We start from the raw sequence: 21092 nt of genomic DNA on the forward strand, positions 1-21092 counted from the left end.
TCCCCGTGTGAATCACAGTCCCGGTCGTTGCGCTATCCTCTGTTGGTCTGGGGAGGGTGTAGACTACCACATGCCTCCTCCGATACATGTGGAGTCGCCAACCGCTTCTTTTCACCTGACAGCGAGGAGTTTCACTGGGAGAGCGTAACACGCGTGGAGGTTCACGCTATCTCCCCCAGATCCCCTCCCTGCTGAACAGGAGCCCCGACCAACCAGTAGGAGTCACTAATGCAACGGTCAGGACTCATACCCACCACCTTTCCAGGAACAGAAGAATAAAGAGGTCAGCCACATGAAAATAGAAGAAAACAAAAACTTTATTGCCAGTATGAAAAAACGTACAGAAAGGAAGCCTTCACATAAACGGCTGAACCCTATGACAGACCGCAGCGCATATCTATGCTATGTCGCAAGAACCGAAAGAAAAAAAACAGAATCTGTCCTTTTTCCCTTGGCATGTGATGTTCCTAAATATCATGGGGGGGAGAGGGGGGACATTATTTTGTTGCTGAGGTACTTAATCTTATACCCGAGAACAGTTATATATTTTCAATATTTAAAAATTGCTCATGCATTCTTAAACATCTTAACAATATATTAGTAATGTGACGAGCTTCAGTAGAACCAAGGTATTCCTCATAAGATCAAACTGAAAATCCTCTCTGTGACAATCCAAATGAGCATTTTCAAACGAACGAGCCAGCTCTCACGGGCGTCACGGCAACCTGCGGCTGACGACTCCGCCCTTACGCCTTCAACTGGAAACGTGCAAGGGCCGCCTCCCGCCCGTTCCTGTTTCTACAGCAGTAATAGTGATCTGCAGTCCGGTACGTTTTATAGAATGCATAAACGTCTTTAAATATTAAAAGCAAGCAAATGTAGGAGAACAGAACATTTAAAGAGGAATTGCAAAATACAGTCACGATGTAAATAAACCAAAGCACTTTACACCAGCTGCCATCTTCAGCTATGTCAAGCTTTTTGGTCTGATATTGCCAACTTCTGTCACGGGGAAATATTTTCTTCAGTGCCCAAGAAGCCCAGTGCCTGTGAAATAATAAAAACATCATATTTAAAAACAAACTACAAACTGAATAACACCACAGGTGTGGACAAGCAGATGTTTGAGACCTGAGGGAAATTTGCTTTAAATTCACTCAGATTACAGTTGAGCACGTGCCACTGTTGCTTTTTAATCCCTAGTGACATGTCTGGCAGTCAGTCGTTAAGTGAGGACACTACAGCTCATTTCTGTGTGGAATGAATACCTCTGAAATAATGTTCATTCAAACTCAAGCATTTCTGGGCTTAATAACCTTTGGCATTACATTTTATCAACACTGTGTCAAGAAAATGACAGAAAAAAAACTCTTACCTTTAAATCCTTCTTCGGGCATACAGACTGCAACATAACAGATCGACAAATATACAGTTAAAATCACGAGTCTTGCACATTCCCCACTGCAAACAGCATCTTACTGGCTGACAGCATAGTATGTGGGTATGTCCTGAATGACATCTCACCCCAGTGCTCGAACACTGAACGTTCAATTCCCTGTTGTTAAAACACTACTGTTTTCATTATGTAAATTCTCTTTCTACCCATATAAAAACAGGTGCCTTTACCGTCAAGCATTTATCACCACTGACTTACTGTACTTGGTTAAATTATACTTCCTTTTCTTCTTCAGTGCTGTAGTGGTTTGTGAATGCAGATCTTTCACCCTAAAAGGTTCTGTCCTAGGATTGCTGTCCTGAATCGCCCTTGCCTATGAATATTAATGAGGGGGCGTGGCTAACTCGTTGGCACGGTGCTTAGCCTGTCAGTTTGTGTAACACACATCACACAAGAAGTCTTGTGTATTAATGGGAACTTCTAACAGAAATACAACCTATGTATATATATATATAAATGTAGAGCGGAAACTTACCCTGGTATACATCATCCATCGCTGCATAATCTGCTATGGGTTCGTCAGCCTATCGAATACAGATCACAGCGTTTCAGACAATCTGAGCTCTTGACTGCGCTGCTAAAGGAGAAAGGGAGGAGAGGGTGCGCTGGGTGACGGACGCTCCCGTACCTTTAAACATATGACGCTCTCTGGAATGACTCCCAGACTGCCCAGGGTGGCGGAGTCGTCCGTCAAACAGCGGCCGTCTATCGACAGGTTCTGGTCGAACGGGGCCACGGAGAAGGCGTGCATGATCTGTGAGCAGAGCGCCAGCGGGGTTCACACGCGTTTCTGCGCCGAGCGACCGAATGCTCGAGCGACTGTACTCACTAGATATATACTGCACTCGTCACTAGATATATACTGCACCCATCACTGGATATATACTGCACCCATCACTGGATATATACTGCACCCATCACTGGATAAACACTGCACTCATCACTGGATAACACTGCACCCATCACTGGATAGACACTGCACTCATCACTGGATAAACACTGCACTCATCACTGGATAAACACTGCACTCATCACTGGATAAACACTGCACTCATCACTGGCTAAACACTGCACTCGTCACTGGATAAACACTGCACTCATCACTGGATAAACACTGCACTCATCACTGGATAAACAGTGCACTCATCACTGGATAAACACTGCACTCGTCACTGGATAAACAGTGCACTCGTCACTGGATAAAAGCTGCACTCATCACTGGATAAAAACTGCACTCATCACTGGATAAACACTGCACTCATCACTGTATGAACACTGCACTCGTCACTGGATAAAAACTGCACTCATCACTGGATAAAAGCTGCACTCATCACTGGATAAACACTGCACTCATCACTGGATAAACACTGCACTCATCACTGGATAAAAACTGCAGGCATCACTGGATAAAAGCGGCACTCATCACTGGATAAACAGTGTACTCGTCACTGGATAAAAAACTGCACTCATCACTGGATAAACACTGCACTCATCACTGGATAAAAGCTGCACTCATCACTGGATAAAAACTGCACTCATCAGTGGATAAAAACTGCACTCATCACTGGATAAACAGTGTACTCGTCACTGGATAAAAACTGCACTCATCACCGGACAAACACTGCACTGAGTGACCGAATGCGCATCTGTATTAAGAGACAGAGAGAGAGAGAGAGCAGTCTCGAGGGGAGGAGCACACCTGGATCTTCAGCTCTTTGAGCGTCTGATTGGCCGAGACGATGAGCGCCTTCTCCCCGCGCAGCTTGCGGTGCCGCGTGCTCCTCCGGATGCCCGCTTTGTGGGCGGCGATGGCGGCAGCGGCGGCCGCACTGGCGTTGGTGCTGGGGCTGGCGCTGGGACAGCCGCTGGACTCGCACAGTTTCTGACGCTTGGCGCCATCTTCTGACTGGACAGAGGAACAGCGAGTACCTTCGTCATTCACCGGTACAGTGAGGTAAGACTGTGGACTGCTACTCATCCTGTCACAGTTCTAACACTGCATTCATCAGGACTTATAGGAATTAACAGTGTGTGGATGTGGTAAACTGAACAGGGCTCTGCCTGAGTGTGTGGATGTGGTAAACTGAGCAGAGTTCTTAGTGTGTGGATGTGGTAAACTGAGCAGAGCACTTCTGTGTTTGGATGTGGTAAACTGAGCAGAGCACTTCCTGTGTTTGGATGTGGTAAACTGAGCAGAGTTCTTAGTGTGTGGATGTGGTAAACTGAGCAGAGTTCTTAGTGTGTGGATGTGGTAAACTAAGCAGAGATCTGAGTGTGTGGATGTGGTAAACTTAGCAGAGATCTGAGTGTATGGATGTGGTAAACTAAGCAGAGGTCTGAGTGTGTGGATGTGGTAAACTGAGCAGAGCTCTTAGTGTGTGGATGTGGTAAACTAAGCAGAGCTCTGAGTGTGTGGATGTGGTAAACTAAGCAGAGCTCTTCCTGTGTGTGGATGTGGTGAACTGAACAGAGCTCTTGGTGTGTGGATGTGGTGAACTGAACAGAGCTCTTGGTGTGTGGATGTGGGAGGTCACCTGATTGAAATCCGGGTCGTTCTCTCCGTCTCCTTTATTCTCCTCCCTCTCGTCCTCGGCCTCTGAGCCGCTCACATTGAACTCGGGCGCGGCCTCCTTAATAATCTGGGGAGATGAGGTGGAGGAGGAGGAGGAGGAGGTGGGGAGCGAGGGACAGATACAGACAGAGACACAGAGAGTGAGACAGAGGGAGAGGGACGGCTCATTGGCTGGCTCGGAGGTAAGGAGGTGTGCTGCTGGTCTCACCTTCTTGTTGTCGACGACCTTGCGGATGTAGACGGTGGCCTGGGCGTACTCCCGCATGTCCCGCTGCTGCTGGAATATCAGCCCCTCTCTGCAGTCCTGGCACAGCTCTGAAAAAACCCAGACGCACACATCCATCACTGGATAAACACTGCACTCATCACTGGATAAACACTGCACTCATCACTGGATAAACACTGCACTCATCACTGGATAAAAACTGCACTCATCACTGGATAAACACTGCACTCATCACTGGATAAAAACTGCACTCGTCACTGGATAAACACTGCACCCATCACTGGATATATACTGCACTCGTCACTGGCTAAACACTGCACTCGTCACTGGATAAACACTGCACCCATCACTGGATATACACTGCACTCGTTACTGGATATATACTGCACTCGTCACTGGGTAAACACTGCACTCATCACTGGATAAATACTGCACTCATCACTGGATAAATACTGCACTCGTCACTGGATAAACACTGCACTCGTCACTGGATAAACACTGCACTCATCACTGGATATATACTGCACTCATCACTGGATATATACTGCACTCGTCACTGGATATATACTGCACTCGTCACTGGATATATACTGCACTCGTCACTGGATAAATACTGCACTCATCACTGGATAAACACTGCACTCATCACTGGATAAATACTGCACGCGTCACTGGATAAATACTGCACTCATCACTGGATAAATACTGCACTCATCACTGGATAAATACTGCACTCATCACTGGATAAACACTGCACTCATCACTGGATAAACACTGCACTCGTCACTGGATAAACACTGCACTCGTCACTGGATAAACACTGCACTCGTCACTGGATAAACACTGCGTCCATCACTGGATAAACACTGCGTCCATCACTGGATAAACACTGCGTCCATCACTGGATAAACACTGCACCCACCACTGGATATATACTGCACTCATCACTGGATAAACACTGCACCCGTCACTGGATAAACACTGCGTCCATCATTGGATAAACACTGCACCCACCACTGGATATATACTGCACTCATCACTGGATAAACACTGCACTCACACTACACAGCTCTTACTCATCTACACTAGATTTTCACACACACTCCTGATCTTTTCAGCATGATTCTCTGGGACAGTGTTTACTCATAGAATGTCAAGACTGCCAAGTGAAATTCAGGGTGGTAAAGGTTTTGGTTATTTTAGATTACAGTAAAGACTCCCAATTTCCTAAAAGCCATGTAGCCATCGCAAACTACAAACCTTGAAATTATCCTTAAACTTTTCAACCTAAACCACCAATAGCACTCAAACAAAAAGTATTTTACATTTCTTCCCTTTTGTTGGAAAAGCAATCCCTTGCCAGAGTAATTCCCCAAAGCTGAAATATCCCTGTTACTCACCTGGCTGAGTTCTGTATTCTACATTCACAGCGCCATCTGGTGTTTGCTCACTAATTCTGCAGATGGAAATGGGCTGATCCACCAGGAACAGTCTGCTTATAACATCCCATTCACTTGGCCAGAGCAGGGCTATACTGTGCAATGGAAAAACAGACTGCGTGAGAGTGAGTGTCGACAGCACCCCCTGCTGGTGAATCTGGGAAGAAGCCCAGTACAACAGAATATGCGCGCTCAGGTAGCAAAGTCCTCTGCCCAGCTCTTGCACTAACGGCTGAAGAAAAGGTGATTAACTGTTGGTTTCACCTGGGCACCATTAAAAAGCAGAGCAGAGGTAATAATGCTGACAGTAACGGCTACACTGAAACATCAGAATAAGTGACAGAACGCTAGCTTCCTGGGTGACTCGGATCACTGACTTGAGAAAACACTCCAAAAAGCTGCTCTTCAGTGGGTCAGCAATGCTACGCTCTAGGACTGTGCCCCTCGTAGAGACACAGGGTCCGGAGCAGGGAGGAGAGGCGCGCGTACTCACTGTTGGGCGTCCCCTTTGACCATGGAGTCGTAGGTGAACATGAAGCCCCCGTGCGGGCACAGCAGGACGCTGTTCCCCACGTTGGACACGGGGGTGCTCTTCGCCGGTCGCCTGAAACGCCAGGCTCACATCAGATTGACGGGTTCAACGACAGCAGACATGACTCATCTTTCTGAACGTCAGCGGTCGCGTTTGCTCAGAAGCCCGCGGCCCGAGAGCCGGTACGGGTCTCAGAAGCCCACACACGCGAAGCTACAAAGCGCTCGCGCCTGATCGGTTAAACTCATTTTCTTCAAGCGGCAAAATGAATACACTTGCTAATACATGTCTGCACATCAAAACAACACATCAACTATGTGAACAACAAGGATGAGGCAAAACAGGTCACCTGATAAACTTTTTCCATTCTTCCACAAAAAACAGGGAAACAATATAAAGAACATCTGTCTCCTGCAATAAGAAAGTACAACAAACAGGGAAGTGAACGGGAGAGCACATCTATCAGGCAATCACAGTGAACTGTGGGCTGCACTGACTATTACCCCCACATTGATACACTGGCCTGCTCCACAGGCTGAAGGAGGACTGGGCTGAAAACACTACTGTGGTTACCTTTATCACAAGCGCAGATACACACAGCTGTAATACTGTTACTTTGATGACTGTAATAATACACCAGTCAGGTAAGGTACAGAAACAGGGACAAAGGCTGTGATATAACGTTATTTCTCGGATTTATCTGGATAAAGACAGTGCTGTGATATTGGTTCTGTGATTACTGTGGTTCCAGACTGTGCTGTGATATTGGTTCTGTGATTACTGTGGTTCCAGACTGTGTTGTGATATTGGTTCTGTGATGACTGTGGTTCCAGACTGTGCTGTGATATTGGTTCTGTAATTACTGTGGTTCCAGACTGTGCTGTGATATTGGTTCTGTAATTACTGTGGTTCCAGACAGTGCTGTGATATTGGTTCTATAATTACTGTGGTTCCAGACTGTGCTGTGATATTGGTTCTGTGATGACTGTGGTTCCAGACTGTGCTGTGATATTAGTTCTGTAATTACTGTGGTTCCAGGCTGTGCTGTGATATTGGTTCTGTGATGACTGTGGTTCCAGGCTGTGCTGTCATATTGGTTCTGTGATGACTGTGGTTCCAGACTGTGCTGTAGCACCTGAGGCCATTTCTGTAGTGTGGGTCTGTTTTTCTCCTGGAAAAGGTTCAGCAGAGACGTCTTCTGCTCATTGGCCATCATCTTGTTCAGAGCCTCGGTCTCCTTCCCTTCCCTGTCCAGCCTCTGAGGAGAGACATTTCACAAGATCACCTTCCACCATTATCCTCATTCATTTCAAATCACCTCCTTACCCATCATTTAAATCCCTTCACATTATCCTATTATTCAATCACCTTCCACCATTATCCTTATTATTTCATATCGCCTTCCACCATTATCATTATTAATTTCATGTCACCTTCCACCATTATCCTCATTAATTTCATACCACTTTCTACCATTATCCTCATTCATTTCACAACATCACCTTCCACCATTATCCTTATTCATTTCAAATCACCTTCCACCATTATCCTTATTCATTTCACAACATCACCTTCCACCATTATCCTTATTAATTTCATATCGCCTTCCACCATTATCCTTATTAATTTCATATCACCTTCCACCATTATCCTCATTAATTTCACAACATCACCTTCCACCATTATCCTCATTCATGTCACAACATCACCTTCCACCATTATCCTTATTCATTTCACAACATCACCTTCCACCATAATCCTCATTCATGTCACAACATCACCTTCCACCATTATCATTATTTATTTCAAAACATCACTATTTCCATATTTCTCATTCATTTTTACATCCACGAGGAGAAAATACCAGGGCTGGCCGTTGACAGAGGGAGACTACGTGAGGCCTGACTGTTCTGTGGGTACTGCTGCTTGCTTGGCTGTGGGGGTGGCGCTGCTCTCTCACCAGGCACTGCTGGCAGGGCTCCTGGTGGTGGCTAAACTCTGGGGCCTTGGGGAAGTACACTGCCAGCCTGCTCCACACCTCCACCGAGATCAGCTTCCTCTCGCTCTCCAGGATGCTCAGGCCCCCTGGAGGATGTACACGCAACCGCACACACGCAGGCACGCACAAACACGCACAAACACACACAAACAGACAGATGCTGTGAAACTTCGGTTGCATCTGCTCTGTCCCCCACTGGGTTGAGGGTTCAGTCATGCACAAGGGCTTCAGAAATGGTACATCCTGTCAGGGCAAATGCATGAAAGAGTAGGGGCTGCTGGGTAAGGACCCTGTGATAAACTGGCTCCCTTACTTCACAACACTGTAACTGACACCTCCGGCCCAGACAATTAAAGAGTAATTTCATTGTTTCACAAACATATTTTAGTAGACTGTTCAGGTGGAATATAACAAGGTTTATGAACAGGCCACCATGTTTCTCCGGTTTGAAAACCGTTGGGCTGAAATCAATCTAGCCAATCGGGTGCGTGCAGTGTTCCATCGCATTAAAAAGTAAATCTTCTGCCCGGAGATCTTGATTGACATCTACATGACATAGTAGTATCTCCAAAGAGGCACTCAGATATCACAATTGGGGCCGGGCCAGAGTGGAATGCAGAAAGCATTTTTCAAAAGTTAGAGTGCAGCACCAAAACGTTTTCTACAAGTTTTTTTCTGATAAAATGATACACTTTCAGAAACGCTGAAATAATGGCACGGATTAAAATGTTTGTTTACAGCTAAAAAACAAAAAGGGATCTAGGGCGTAATTACCCTTGAAAGCACTACGCACCATGAGGGCAGAGAATGTCCTCATTGAAAGTCTTCATCTCCTCCTCGTCTCCCTCCTCTTTCACCTCAGGGGCGTCCGAATCAGGTTCACCTGAAGAGAACGAAGGAGAGAAACGTTCGTTCGTTTAACATGCGATCAACAGAACCGCATCGATATAAATTACGTCTACAAAGGCAACTGTAATTAGAACTGAAACCTGGACTTCGTTATAGCGTTTTAACCGATGATGGAAGGAAGGCCCAGTGTACCTTTCGCGGCTGAAATGTCCAGCTCATCGCCGTTGGCTTTCCCGTTAGTGTGTTTGGTCTCTTCCTCCTCTTCCTCCAGCTGTTCCAGGGCCAGCTGTCTCCAGCTCCTCAAAGAGGCTTTCCCAATCCAATAGCCCTCGTTACTACAACACACAAAAGCCCTCTTTACTACAACACACACAAAGCCCTCATTACTACAACACACACAAAGCCCACGTTACTGCCACACACAAAAGCCCACGGTACTGCCACACACAAAAGCCCACGTTACTGCCACACACAAAAGCCCACGTTACTGCCACACACAAAGCCCCTCGCGGTCAACTGCAAACCTCACTCGCTGATGTTGTGTGAAGCTTCCAGCACATCATAACACAAACTGAAAGTGGACTTCATCACGCTGCGATCACCTTTTTAGTGGCATTTTGACGAAGTTGGAAACTTCTTTGTAGTCTTCGTTTAGCTGGTTCTTTAGCCGCAGAACCCGGCATCGCTGCACCACACAGTCCTGGCAGAGGGAGGAACCTGGAAAGGAAGGGGGGGGGGGAGGGGTGACAGGGTTAGGTTTGGGGGGGGGGGGGGGGACACAGAAGCCATGTCCCAACCCCCCGTCATATACACCACACACAGACAACACACCAACCGGCCCACAGCACAATTCAGGAAACACACAGAGTATAGTAACACACTGGTCTGATGTGAGATGACATTCACATTGGAACATTACTAAAATACACTACATGGCCAAAAGTATGTGGACACCTGATATCCAACATCGCATCCAAAATGATGGGCATCAATGAGCACTGTATTTGGTAAAATCAAACTCTCACGGTCTAGCCTGGGACTCCCTCCGTATCGGTCGAAGAAGAGCTCGGCGGCCCTCACGGAGATGCGCTTGACGTCCGCGATCTTGTCCGGGTGCAGTTTCCCGTGGGAGCACAGGAACTTAGCGTTGTCGATGGACTTGGTGACGGTGGAGTCGTCCAGCCACTTCTTCAGCCACTCCAGGGGAACAAACTCAAAGGGCTGCCCTGCAAGAGACGAAGAGACAGGGGCCCGACTGAGTCAAGCGTCCACCAAGGTGACGCCAACCAACAACAGCTGGTCCCTGAGAAACATTAACCCTTCACACTTTGAGGTGGCAAAAACCGGAATGCTCGTAAGTGAACATTCTAATGCCGGTGCAGCAATCACGTCTGGTGAATGAAAGCAGTGGAGTTCTAGAACACTGACTTAGAATTTTTGAAAAAACATTCCAAGGGTTAATGTCGTCGAACAACCCAACACATGCAACCGTAAAACACAAGAGTGCCAACTTGTGTACACTACTACATGAGTATCTTTTGCCATATAGAACAGTCTCTCCATACATCTATGCGCTACAGATGCACTCTTTGATATCAATGCAAATACAATGTACACCAATAAACACACAGTGTGTAGACAGACACATACATCATTTAATCAGATTAAAATGAGCTGGGGGAGTATGATAAAAAATCTACATTTGCATACGTTCCCTTATTTCCAATGGCACAATCACAAAGCGCTCCACATCCTCCCATAGACTAGCTGAATCAAAGCACAGGTCAGTGTAAAGGCAGGCATACAAGCACTGAGGCTATATGTAAAGGCTACCAGCACTGAGGATAGAAACGCTGTAACTGTGTCACTGAAGAAAAGGGGAACGCCATTTCCTCTCATTTTTTTTGGGGGGGGGGGGGGGTCAGGATTGTGATACTGAACGGGAATGTTTTTACAGACCGTCTTCCGCGGGTAACAATTCGTAGAGCTCCTTCACCTCTTCGTGCTTGGCTTTGCCCTTGTCTACGCTCTGTTTCCGCATTTCGGCCATTTCCACACACCACTCCTCAAACTTCCTGTTGTCCCCCTCCACCAGCCTCTGCAGGAAGGCTGGGGGGTCCGACACACACACACACGCGCACACACACACGCACGCACAAACGCACGCGCGCACACACACACACGCACGCACACACACACACACACACACACTGGGTCAAACAGAGGACCACTGGGGTCGTATGGTAATGGGGGTTCACTTCACTGCACTTCACTGAGGAAATATCAAGCTATATTTGAGTCATATCTAAGACTTACATTGTGATTATGCATTCCATCACTCTCATGCACGTTTTTTTTTTCATTATCAATGAGTCATTCTCTTGATTGTTGGCCATTAAAACAGTCATACGAAAAACATGTCTACATGTCTACAGATTTACTTGCACTTGTCCTAGAAATGCACTTATTAAGAAAAAAGAAACCTGTTGAACAAGCCCAACTAGCTGTGTTTGTTTGGACACGACGAGAGCACGGAAGGGTCCGATGCTTTGTGTGTCCCAACTAAACAAACCACGCCAGCAGGCCTGCAGACGGCGCTCACCTGGCACCTCGATGTTCACCTCCGTCTCGGTGCCGAGGTCCTCCATCTGCCGCTTGTACACCAGCATGTAGGCGTTCCGCGAGCAGTGGTAGCCCTTGCTGCACTTGGGCTTACGGGTCTGCGACTTGACAGTCTCGGCTAGAAGCAGAAAGACACGGCGGAGGATCTAACTACCGCGCAACATGGCGCGCAATCACATCTGAACATCCTAAAGGCTAGAGTCATTTTGAGAAACACAGTCTCTGTGTGCGTGCGTGTGTGTGTGTGTATGCGTATGTGTGTGTGTGTATAAGATGGAGCACTGGAGGGCTGATCATTATACTGCATCTAGGCACCATAATTGAGGAGGTACCATGAAAAAGGTGTGTGTGTGTGTGTGTGTGCGTGTGTGTGTGTAAGATGAATCACTGGAGGGCTGATCATTTTACTGCATCTAGGCACCATAATTGAGGAGGTACCATGGAAAAGGTATACAGTAACCCGGTATAGGCTGGTAGAGGATGGCACAGGCTGGGAGAATGCTCACCGATGTCTTCCTCTATGCCAAGCTGCAGCTTCTTGCCCTCCATTTTCTCGATCTCCTCGTCGTTGAACTTGTACCAGTCGCTGGTGCGGGCGTCTCGCACGTGGGCGATGTAGTGGCCCGAGTAGGCGCTGACTCCCCGGTGGATCAGCACGGCGTTCAGCTCGTACACGCACTTCTCCTCTGGCGGGACACAAAGGGCACGAGCCAGCCGTCACCCAACGCCGTCCGGCAGAGAGACCGCCAACACAGCGGCTTACACAGGGCGCAGAACCCCGCGCCCACCAACCGCAACACGATCTTAACGCGTAAGGACACATATGTGTGATTAGAATGTTCTCAGCTGAACACTCTAATGCTGATGTCACAATCACTGCTGGTAACTGAAAGCAATGGAGTTCTAGAACACTGACTTAGAATTTTGAATAAAACATTCCAGAAGACCAACTCTGCACTCAGCTCTGCAAGAAAGTTGCAGCTGCAAGTTACCTTTCTGTTCCAAATAGGGGCCCATGTCCAGGACCTCGGGGAAGCTGATGAATGTATTCAACTTCTTCTTGTGGCCAGTTTGCCTAAATAAAAGGAAAACAGAGGGACAGAGAGACAGCCAAAAGACCACATTAGCATTCATTTCAGGCCACATGAGACACTGCAGTGGACTCAAATCTAGAGCAACAGCCACAGAGGTAAATGGACTCCTGCAGCGGGTGTGTGAGTCGTGATACTGGCCCCGCAGGCCGCTCTGATAAACAGCAGCCGTAGCTCCTGCAGAGCCCGGGCGGTCCCTCACCGGTCGAAGACGAAGCGCATGAGCTGCAGGTTGAGGGTTCGAGGCAGGCTCTGGAGCGTGATTCTGCGCGTGGCGTTCTGCTTGCTCTGGCAGCTCTCGCAGAAGTAGCGGTTGTCCCCCTCCAGTTTCTCCTCCTGAAAATGGCAACCCCCCCACCAGTGAGCACAGGCCTCTCTCTCTCTCTCTCCTTTCTCTGTAACTGGCTGAGTCTCTCTCCGGTTACAGAGAACAGTATCCATGAACATCCATGCACAGGGTTTATATTCACAAAGGAATGGTGCAGGAATGACAGAGGAATGATTTAGGAATGACAGAAAAATGATGTATGAATGACGGGAACGGTGCAGGAATAACAGTGGATTGATGTAGGAATGATGTAGGAATGATGGACGAATAACTGATTCATGACGTAGGAATAATGGAGGAATAACAGGAATGATGTAGGAATGACAGAAAAATGATGTATGAATGACAGGAATGATGCAGGAATAACAGGAATGATGTAGGAATAATGGAGGAATAACAGGGATGATGTAGGAATAATAGAGGAATAACAGGGATGATGTAGGAATGATGGACGATTAACTGATTCATGATGTAGGAATAATAGAGGAATAATAGGAATGATGTAGGAATGATGGACGAATAACTGATTCATGATGTAGGAATAATGGAGGAATAACAGGGATGATGTAGGAATAATAGAGGAATAACAGGAATGATGTAGGAATGATGGACGATTAACTGATTCATGATGTAGGAATAATAGAGGAATAACAGGAATGATGTAGGAATGATGGACGAATAACTGATTCATGATGTAGGAATAATGGAGGAATAACAGGGATGATGTAGGAATAATGGAGGAATAACAGGGATGATGTAGAAATAATGGAGGAATAGCAGGGATGATGTAGGAATAATGGAGGAATAGCAGGAATGATGTAGGAATAATGGAGGAATAACAGGGATGATGTAGGAATGAGAGAAAGCGTGGGAGAAGGCACCTTGAGGAACTCGGTGACGCAGTCGGTGAGCTGCTTGTGTCCCTGGATGTTGAGCTCCATCTCGTAGAAGCGGGATGGAAGCGAGGAGGCCCGGCCACACTGGTTACACCTGCAGCACGTCAGGGAGGAGCTTATTCACCATAGTGTGTGGGAGGGGCCAAATCACACCAGGGAGGAGCTTATTCACCATAGTGTGTGGGAGGGGCCAAATCACACCAGGGAGGAGCTCATTCACAACAGTGTGTGGTGAGGTCAGATGGCTCATTCTGCTTTGACACAGATACTAAGCTTCACTCAGACGCAGGATTTCTTATACTGTGTTATTTATAGCTATGGCTCCAAAGTTTCCGTTTACAAAGGGCATCGGCTATTCTCATATAAAACCATGTGGTCTTAATGGTTGTTGATTTGGATTAATGCATTCAAGCTGAACCGACTGCCTTTGTTCCAAGGAAATCAATGACCATTTAAATACCACTCCTGGAAGAAAAATCAACATCCGTTCATGAGGGCAGACTTTGGAACTAGAGAGCCAGCAATCCCACAATGCATTGCACAGTGATGCTTTTATCTAGAGCGATTTACGTACAGTAGCCATACATTTTTACAGCGGGATAATAACTAATTCAGGTTAAGCACACTGATCAAGGGAACAGTAACAGTGCCCTACCTGGGTATCAAACATTCAACCTTTAAGTTACAAGCCCCAGTTTCCTCACCATTACAGTACATTGCACGGTGCACATTGCACATTCTCTTTCATGATAACAAAATGACTGGGACCACTGTAGAGCTGCTGGGTGGCTAATCCAATTATGGCTCTGTTCTAGTGTACGGATGGGCCCCACGGTCTAGTATCCAATGGACAGGAACAATAAGACAGGTAGGAACATTACACTGACACAAGAAACTGCCCTACTGGCAGGAAACACATACCCTTCCACGTACAGACAAACCTGGTCAAATCGCTAAGAACAAAGACCACGAATGCCACTGCTTCTGTGCTACTGAACAGGAGCACAATTCATAACTATATCACAAGGAGTCATTTGTATAAATCCTAGGAGTACTACCTTGTCAACACGAATATTAGACATACTATGTTCTGGGTGTTGGAATTATTACTAACCAATAAGCTAACTTGAGCACATTCCTACATTAAACCAAACGGCACAGTGAGCAATGATGTTACTGTTGTGTGCTGGAGTGATATATGAACATCTTTTCAAGTTCAGAAGAAAGGGTTTCATATAAATCAACAAGAGAGCCCGATCTTTAAATTTAAAAGCCAAACATGCAGCCCCGATATACAAAACAACCTGCTAACTTTACCGTAATAAAAGTAAATCATGAAATAAATACAAAAAATAAAACTTCATCAAGCCCTGCTGAGCTTATCCCATAAAGTCCCCATACACACTTTCTACCTTTCCTTCCAAGATAAATAACTGGTGATATATTAGAGTTGAGGTTTTGAATCCCCTCAGCACTGATATCAAAGCACATACAATTCAGACATTTGACTTTATAAAACCTACCAATAAACTGAAGGCAAGGACGTTGCCGTGGGCAACGTGCAGATCTATCATTCCTTCTGGACAAAACCACAATATCACTGACCCTTTATTGGGGCATCTTTTAAATCAGTCCCCTGACAAACTATAACACTGACCTTGCAGCCTCATGATCACACCTGAAATCCCCTTTCTCCTGAGGAAAGCGGCAGCTATTTAAATATCTCATAAATCTAACTAAAGGCAACAGTACTCTGAATTATTCAAAAGGAACACATTACAGCAGAGACGTTTGTATACTGCATACCTTCACTTTATTTTTAGTCCGCCAGAAATGTGGGGTTTTTATTTTTTTTATTTGGCATCTCCAATCCCACCCGAATTTGGAATGTCCAATTCCCAAACTTTTCTAAAAGTGTTCCTCATATATGCTCCTTGCTGCCTTGATTCCAGATCATTTGTCCAATTTCTTTTGCTCCCAAAAAATCAGGGCACTATGCCTATAAAGGGCTGCAATAAATTCCTATTTACATCCACCCAGTACGGATGCAAACACCCTCAATTTAAAGTTGACAGTCTGCACTTTAACCTCATATTCACTGCTTCATTTCAAATCCAACGTGCTGGAGTACACAGCCCAAACAACATAGAATGTGTCACTGTCCCAAATAATTTTGCATTTAACTGTAAATTCAGAAAATTAACATTCAAAGATTTATTTATCAAAATCAGATCCCCATATCTTATCGGCGTACCCTTCAAACATGAATTGTTGGCCCATGCTCTTGGTTTTTTGTTTTTCAGTTGATTAAAAAGAGCAGCTTGTCAGTCAGGCTGAACCCTGGAGGAGATGGAGAAGACTCACACTGTGACGTAGGCAAACTGCCCACAGAACTGCTGCTGTATGACGTTGTGCAGGTTTGGGTTCTTCTGTTTGGAAAGCGTGTCCTCCAGCAGGGACAGGAAGAGCTTGGAGAATTCCTGAGCATCCTGCAGCAACCAAACCAGGGAGAGAAAAGGGCCAATCATTTTGCAGATGTTTTTTTCAACAGGACAGCTGCTTATCAAAGAGCACTCTGAAGTTTGCCTAGAAGTCATATGAAATACAGTACAATCCAGATTGTTCTAACCCTGTAAATCTGACATACCTGATTATCTGACACTATTTTGTTTTTTCTACTACACAATAAAAGCTCAAATGGGACTGTCATCACTATGACGACAAAGGGCAGAACTGTACTTTCAAATTCCCTTCACCCAAATGGATAATACCCTGAAAACTGATAACATCATCAAAGGAAAAGAAAATGGGTTCTGTCCTCCATTGAGGAAAAAAGTCTGAATACATTTCCATTTTTGGAAATGACTACTGAACAGAAGAACAGAAGCTTGTCCGAACACTTGGACCGCAAGATGGAAAATTCTCTGTTAACTGTACAGAAAACAAGAAAAAAATCGACATATTTGCAAAAGGGCCCAATGAGGGTTACATGACCAGTTCCTTACCCATTATACTACACTGCTGCCCAACGGTGGTTCTACTACACAGGCCCAACACGGTCATCACATAACGCAGACAATGAACGCGTTGTAAAGTGTTCAAACGGATGTTCTGCTACAATGCGGTGGGACCTGTCATTCTGGGCGTGAGAACGGCTTTCAGAAACACCAGCGATGGCTAATTACCATGGAGTCATACCTGCTGCTGTCCTGTGTCCAACCCCAACGCCTTCACCAGACCCGACGGGTCAATGTACCGCCTGTTGCTGTTCTGCAGCAGAGCAAACAGGTACTGCAGGTGTTCGCATATGGTCTGGGGTTCGTAGTCTGCAATCAAACATGAACTTTATTTATTAGAAAACAAGAACAGTAACACAGTAAGAGCTTCCCAACCCTGCTCCTGGAGATCTACGCTCCTGTAGGTTTTCACTGCAACCCTAATAAAGTACACCTCATTCAACAGGTAGAGATCTATCGTCCTGTAGGTTTTCACTACAACCCTAATAAAGCACACCTCATTCAACAGCGAGAGATCTCGTCAAGCTGCTAATTAGTAGAATCGCGTGCGCCACATTAGGGTTGGAGTGAAAACCTACAGGACGGTAGATCTCCAGGAACAGGGTTGGGCAGCCCTGACTTACACCAAAATTAATAGGAACAATTTTGACAACAATGCTGTTAATGCGGTATTAGACTGAGGATGCTGTATTACACAACAGGAGCATTAATGTAACACCAGTGATGACTAAGGACAAGCTGAAATATTTGATTAATGGAATATTTAACTCTGTGGTCCCAAACACATTACTTAAATCAGTATTCCAACGCAAAGTATTATGGTTTCTCTTCAATATTCTCAAAAGAGAAAAACAGCAATGCATAACAAGAATTTATTGACATTTCCTTTTCTGCCTGAAAATGGGAGTCAATTCTGATCTCTTTGTAGTTTGACCTTGTTCAGGAAAGCTGAAGACAGCCGAACACTTCCATGCAATCGAAATGAATTTTTCTGAAAACAAAAATAACAAAAGACCCCCCTGCTGAAGGTAAGGCACGAGCTAATATGATTGGTTGCAAGTGCGTTAGAGACCACGTGACTCATCTTCCGCAGAAGGTCAGCAACTCATCAATACTGAAAGTGTGAGACAGGGTCTCTTCTGTTGTAGTTTCTCTTCTAACGAAGTTACTGATAGAGAAAAGGAGGGGAGGGGAAAAAGCTTGAAACAGTGCTTGGACGAGAGCGGTGGTGCGGACCTGAGTCCAGGTTGTGCTCCTCCGCCCGGGAGTTCTGACAGAGGTACAGGGTCTGCCGCAGCTCCAGGTTGTGAAACCACACCTGCAGGAATGTGTTCGCGTAGCACGTAGCGCCCAGGTTGGTCAGCCCCACAAACGTGTTCTGGGAAACAGAGGTGCCCCGCGTCGTTAGAAACATTCCTGAACACCTGGATTTACACCTCTCATGAGATTCAACACTCTTTTGAAGTATGGCGTGCTGATGCCCCATACTTAAACTAAAAATAGTAAACAGTGACCTGGCTCAAAAATACACACTGAGGGAACATTCGTTGAACTGACAAATTTTTGATCATATATTTCCATATATTACAAATCAGCCATAACTGTTACATGAATGGAATAAGGTACCTTGTCTCGCCTTTCAGAATTTGGGTCGTCGATGTTGTGGAAGGCATTTTCATCAATTTCTCCTAACCAGACATGCTCGCCAATGCCAACAAGACAGTTGGGGTTTCCTTTACAATTCCTTCTGAAGGAAGAGAAGCAAAATGTTACATTTACCAGAATTGCTAGTAATATATTCATGCTGGTAAATGGACTGCATTTATATAGCGCTTTTATCCAAAGCGCTTTACAATTGATGCCTCTCATTCGCCAGAGCAGTTAGGGGTTAGGGGTTAGGTGTCTTGCTCAAGGACACTTCGACATGCCCAGGGCGGGGTTTGAACCGGCAACCCTCCGCCTGCCAGACAATCGGTCTTACCTCCTGAGCTGTCACCCCTATGCTATATTCATGCTAATCACTTACATTTACACTTCCATAATCTTTTTTTAAGCCTTTGAAAAGCTTTTGGAATGTTTCAAAATTCTAAGTCAGCGTTCTAGAACTCCACTGCTTTCAGTTAAGAACATATTTGTGATCTTATATCTTAAAGGGCTAATCTAACCGGTCAGGTCTCACAGTAATTACATTCAGACAAAAGTTGCAATGTTACTGAAATTGTGAATTGTCAACAGGAAAGATCCTGGAGATCTTTTTCTCCAACAAGGTAAGACATCAAAGAAGGGTGCCTCACCACATCATAACACATAACCAAGATGTATTCCTGGACATATGATTAACGTAAGTTACAAAGGCAGAAAGTCCAAACAAATATTTGCTTTTAATAATTTCTCATATGCATGAGTAGTAATCATTCGAAACACATTATGCAGTTAATTGCTGATGACAATGCAATGATATAGTCAGTCTAAATTCTGTTCTTTGACTATACAACGGTGCAGTACATGTAGCCAGTAGTAAACAGCCATCTACCAAGCTATATTAGTTTCAAAACATACTATTGTATTTACCTGCACGCTCCTCTCTTGCACGCCGGTACTCTGATGCGGTATGCGGTCTCTATATGCTCGTCATTGACATCCTCCGGTCTCACAGACTCGACCCAGCGCCAGGCGGCTCTCTCAAGCTGTAGTCGAGGGGCCATTCTACGGAAACAACACCACACTAACCTTGAGATTTCCAGTGTAGAGACCGCGGATTCACCGGCCTACTCACTACCCGAGTATAGCTAGCTAGCGGCATGGCTAGCCATTTCCAAGATCTGCTTGCTAGCAAGCTGGCTGGCTGGTGGCACATTTTAGCTAGATATCCAGCGTTAACAATACACATGTTTGTGCTAAACTAGCTGGTTAGGTAAATGACGTTTTTAAAAGATGACATTATAGCTTGCTAGTTGACTGACGCAGGTAGCTAGCTAACGTAATGTTAGTGTGGTCATCTTCGTGAAACGGGAGCGCCAGCTATCGAGCCAGACGGCTAGTGTTAGCTGGATATAGCTAGTTAGCTGTGACCAAAAAGCAAGCCAGCCTTATGACAATCTCTCAGGTATCATTAGATAGAAATGGGTCAGGATAGATACTTCAGAATAATGAAAGTACGTTGGCTTGCCAGTGCAGTAGAGTAAATAAAAAATTAAAAAATCAATATTTTTAACAAGACGAAATCAAAAAAGAAAGGCAGATCATGCAGATCGCAAAGTGGTAAAAATACGTGCAACGCAGTATTTAGCTAGCGCTAGCACGAGCTCGCTATGTCGCATATGCAGCTATTACTAGCTAGCAAGCTAACGTTGGCTAGTTACCTGAGTATACCACAGTGGACTGAAATTGTGCAGCTAAATTATCGACAACTAACTTACATTTAGTTAACTATCAAAATACACGAACCAACGACAAAATTTTAGCTATTGCGCACTGATAGTTTTAGCAACCTAGCCAGCTAGATATACATGACATGTAGCTAGCCACTGAAGGCTTTCCATTTTAAATATTTGATATTAGCTCCCGGCTACCGAGCTAGCTAGCTTGCAATTTCCCTATTTATTAAAATAATAAAACATGATCACTCGAACCTTGTGTGAATTTACCATAAACGTCTGATTAGGCGGTTTTGGCACACATAAATGTTCCCATAATAATCAGTTTTTTTATTTAGCGCCCGTACGTCAGTTTTTTCTCCCAAATCGCTATATATTTTCCTCCTTCACTTTCAAACTTGTTTGGGGGACCGAAATGCTACGCACTACGCACGCTTCCAGTGACGTACTTCGTCGTGGACGTGAGATTGCAGGTTGCCATTATTTAAGGCGAGGCTATACATGCACAATACTTATGCATTTTCCATGATGTGTATATATAGCTATCTCATTTTGTCATGTTCATTAAACGTATTAATCAGCTCAAGAGGTCTACGTGCTCCAACTCGCCTCATTCTTCAGATTTTTAATAAAGTTCCCCAGGAAAATATTATTTTTATACGGTTGTCCTGGCTGAATGCACTTACAA

General features: G+C 45.3%; 1 protein-coding gene across 9 annotated transcripts; it reads right to left on the minus strand.

Annotated features, from left to right (window-relative positions):
• Positions 1-299: 299 nt before the first annotated feature.
• usp48 (ubiquitin specific peptidase 48) lies at positions 300-20837 on the minus strand. 9 transcript variants are annotated; one of them, XM_064304459.1, is made up of 28 exons: positions 20660-20836; positions 19599-19733; positions 18654-18771; positions 18264-18405; positions 17209-17336; positions 16375-16499; positions 13996-14104; positions 12989-13122; positions 12688-12770; positions 12202-12381; positions 11676-11813; positions 11033-11182; positions 10099-10299; positions 9676-9790; positions 9266-9408; positions 9018-9107; positions 8090-8310; positions 7253-7483; positions 6575-6636; positions 6187-6297; positions 5655-5788; positions 4237-4343; positions 3991-4095; positions 3156-3362; positions 2085-2210; positions 1932-1980; positions 1376-1402; positions 300-1047 (listed from the first exon to the last, which is right to left on the minus strand). In XM_064304459.1, exons 2-28 carry the CDS (start codon positions 19730-19732, stop codon positions 1025-1027), a joined length of 3393 nt encoding a protein of 1130 aa, XP_064160529.1. In that variant the 5' UTR covers position 19733; positions 20660-20836; the 3' UTR covers positions 300-1024. The 9 variants fall into 9 exon arrangements, 8 of the variants coding, with proteins under 8 accessions (XP_064160529.1, XP_064160525.1, XP_064160526.1 ...); XM_064304455.1 differs by having other exon boundaries at positions 18654-18774; XM_064304456.1 differs by having other exon boundaries at positions 18654-18774; positions 20675-20835.
• Between the last annotated feature and the right edge of the window lie 255 nt (positions 20838-21092).

The sequence above is a fragment of the Anguilla rostrata genome, chromosome 13 (assembly GCF_018555375.3).
Source record: "Anguilla rostrata isolate EN2019 chromosome 13, ASM1855537v3, whole genome shotgun sequence".
Classification (NCBI taxonomy): domain Eukaryota; kingdom Metazoa; phylum Chordata; class Actinopteri; order Anguilliformes; family Anguillidae; genus Anguilla; species Anguilla rostrata.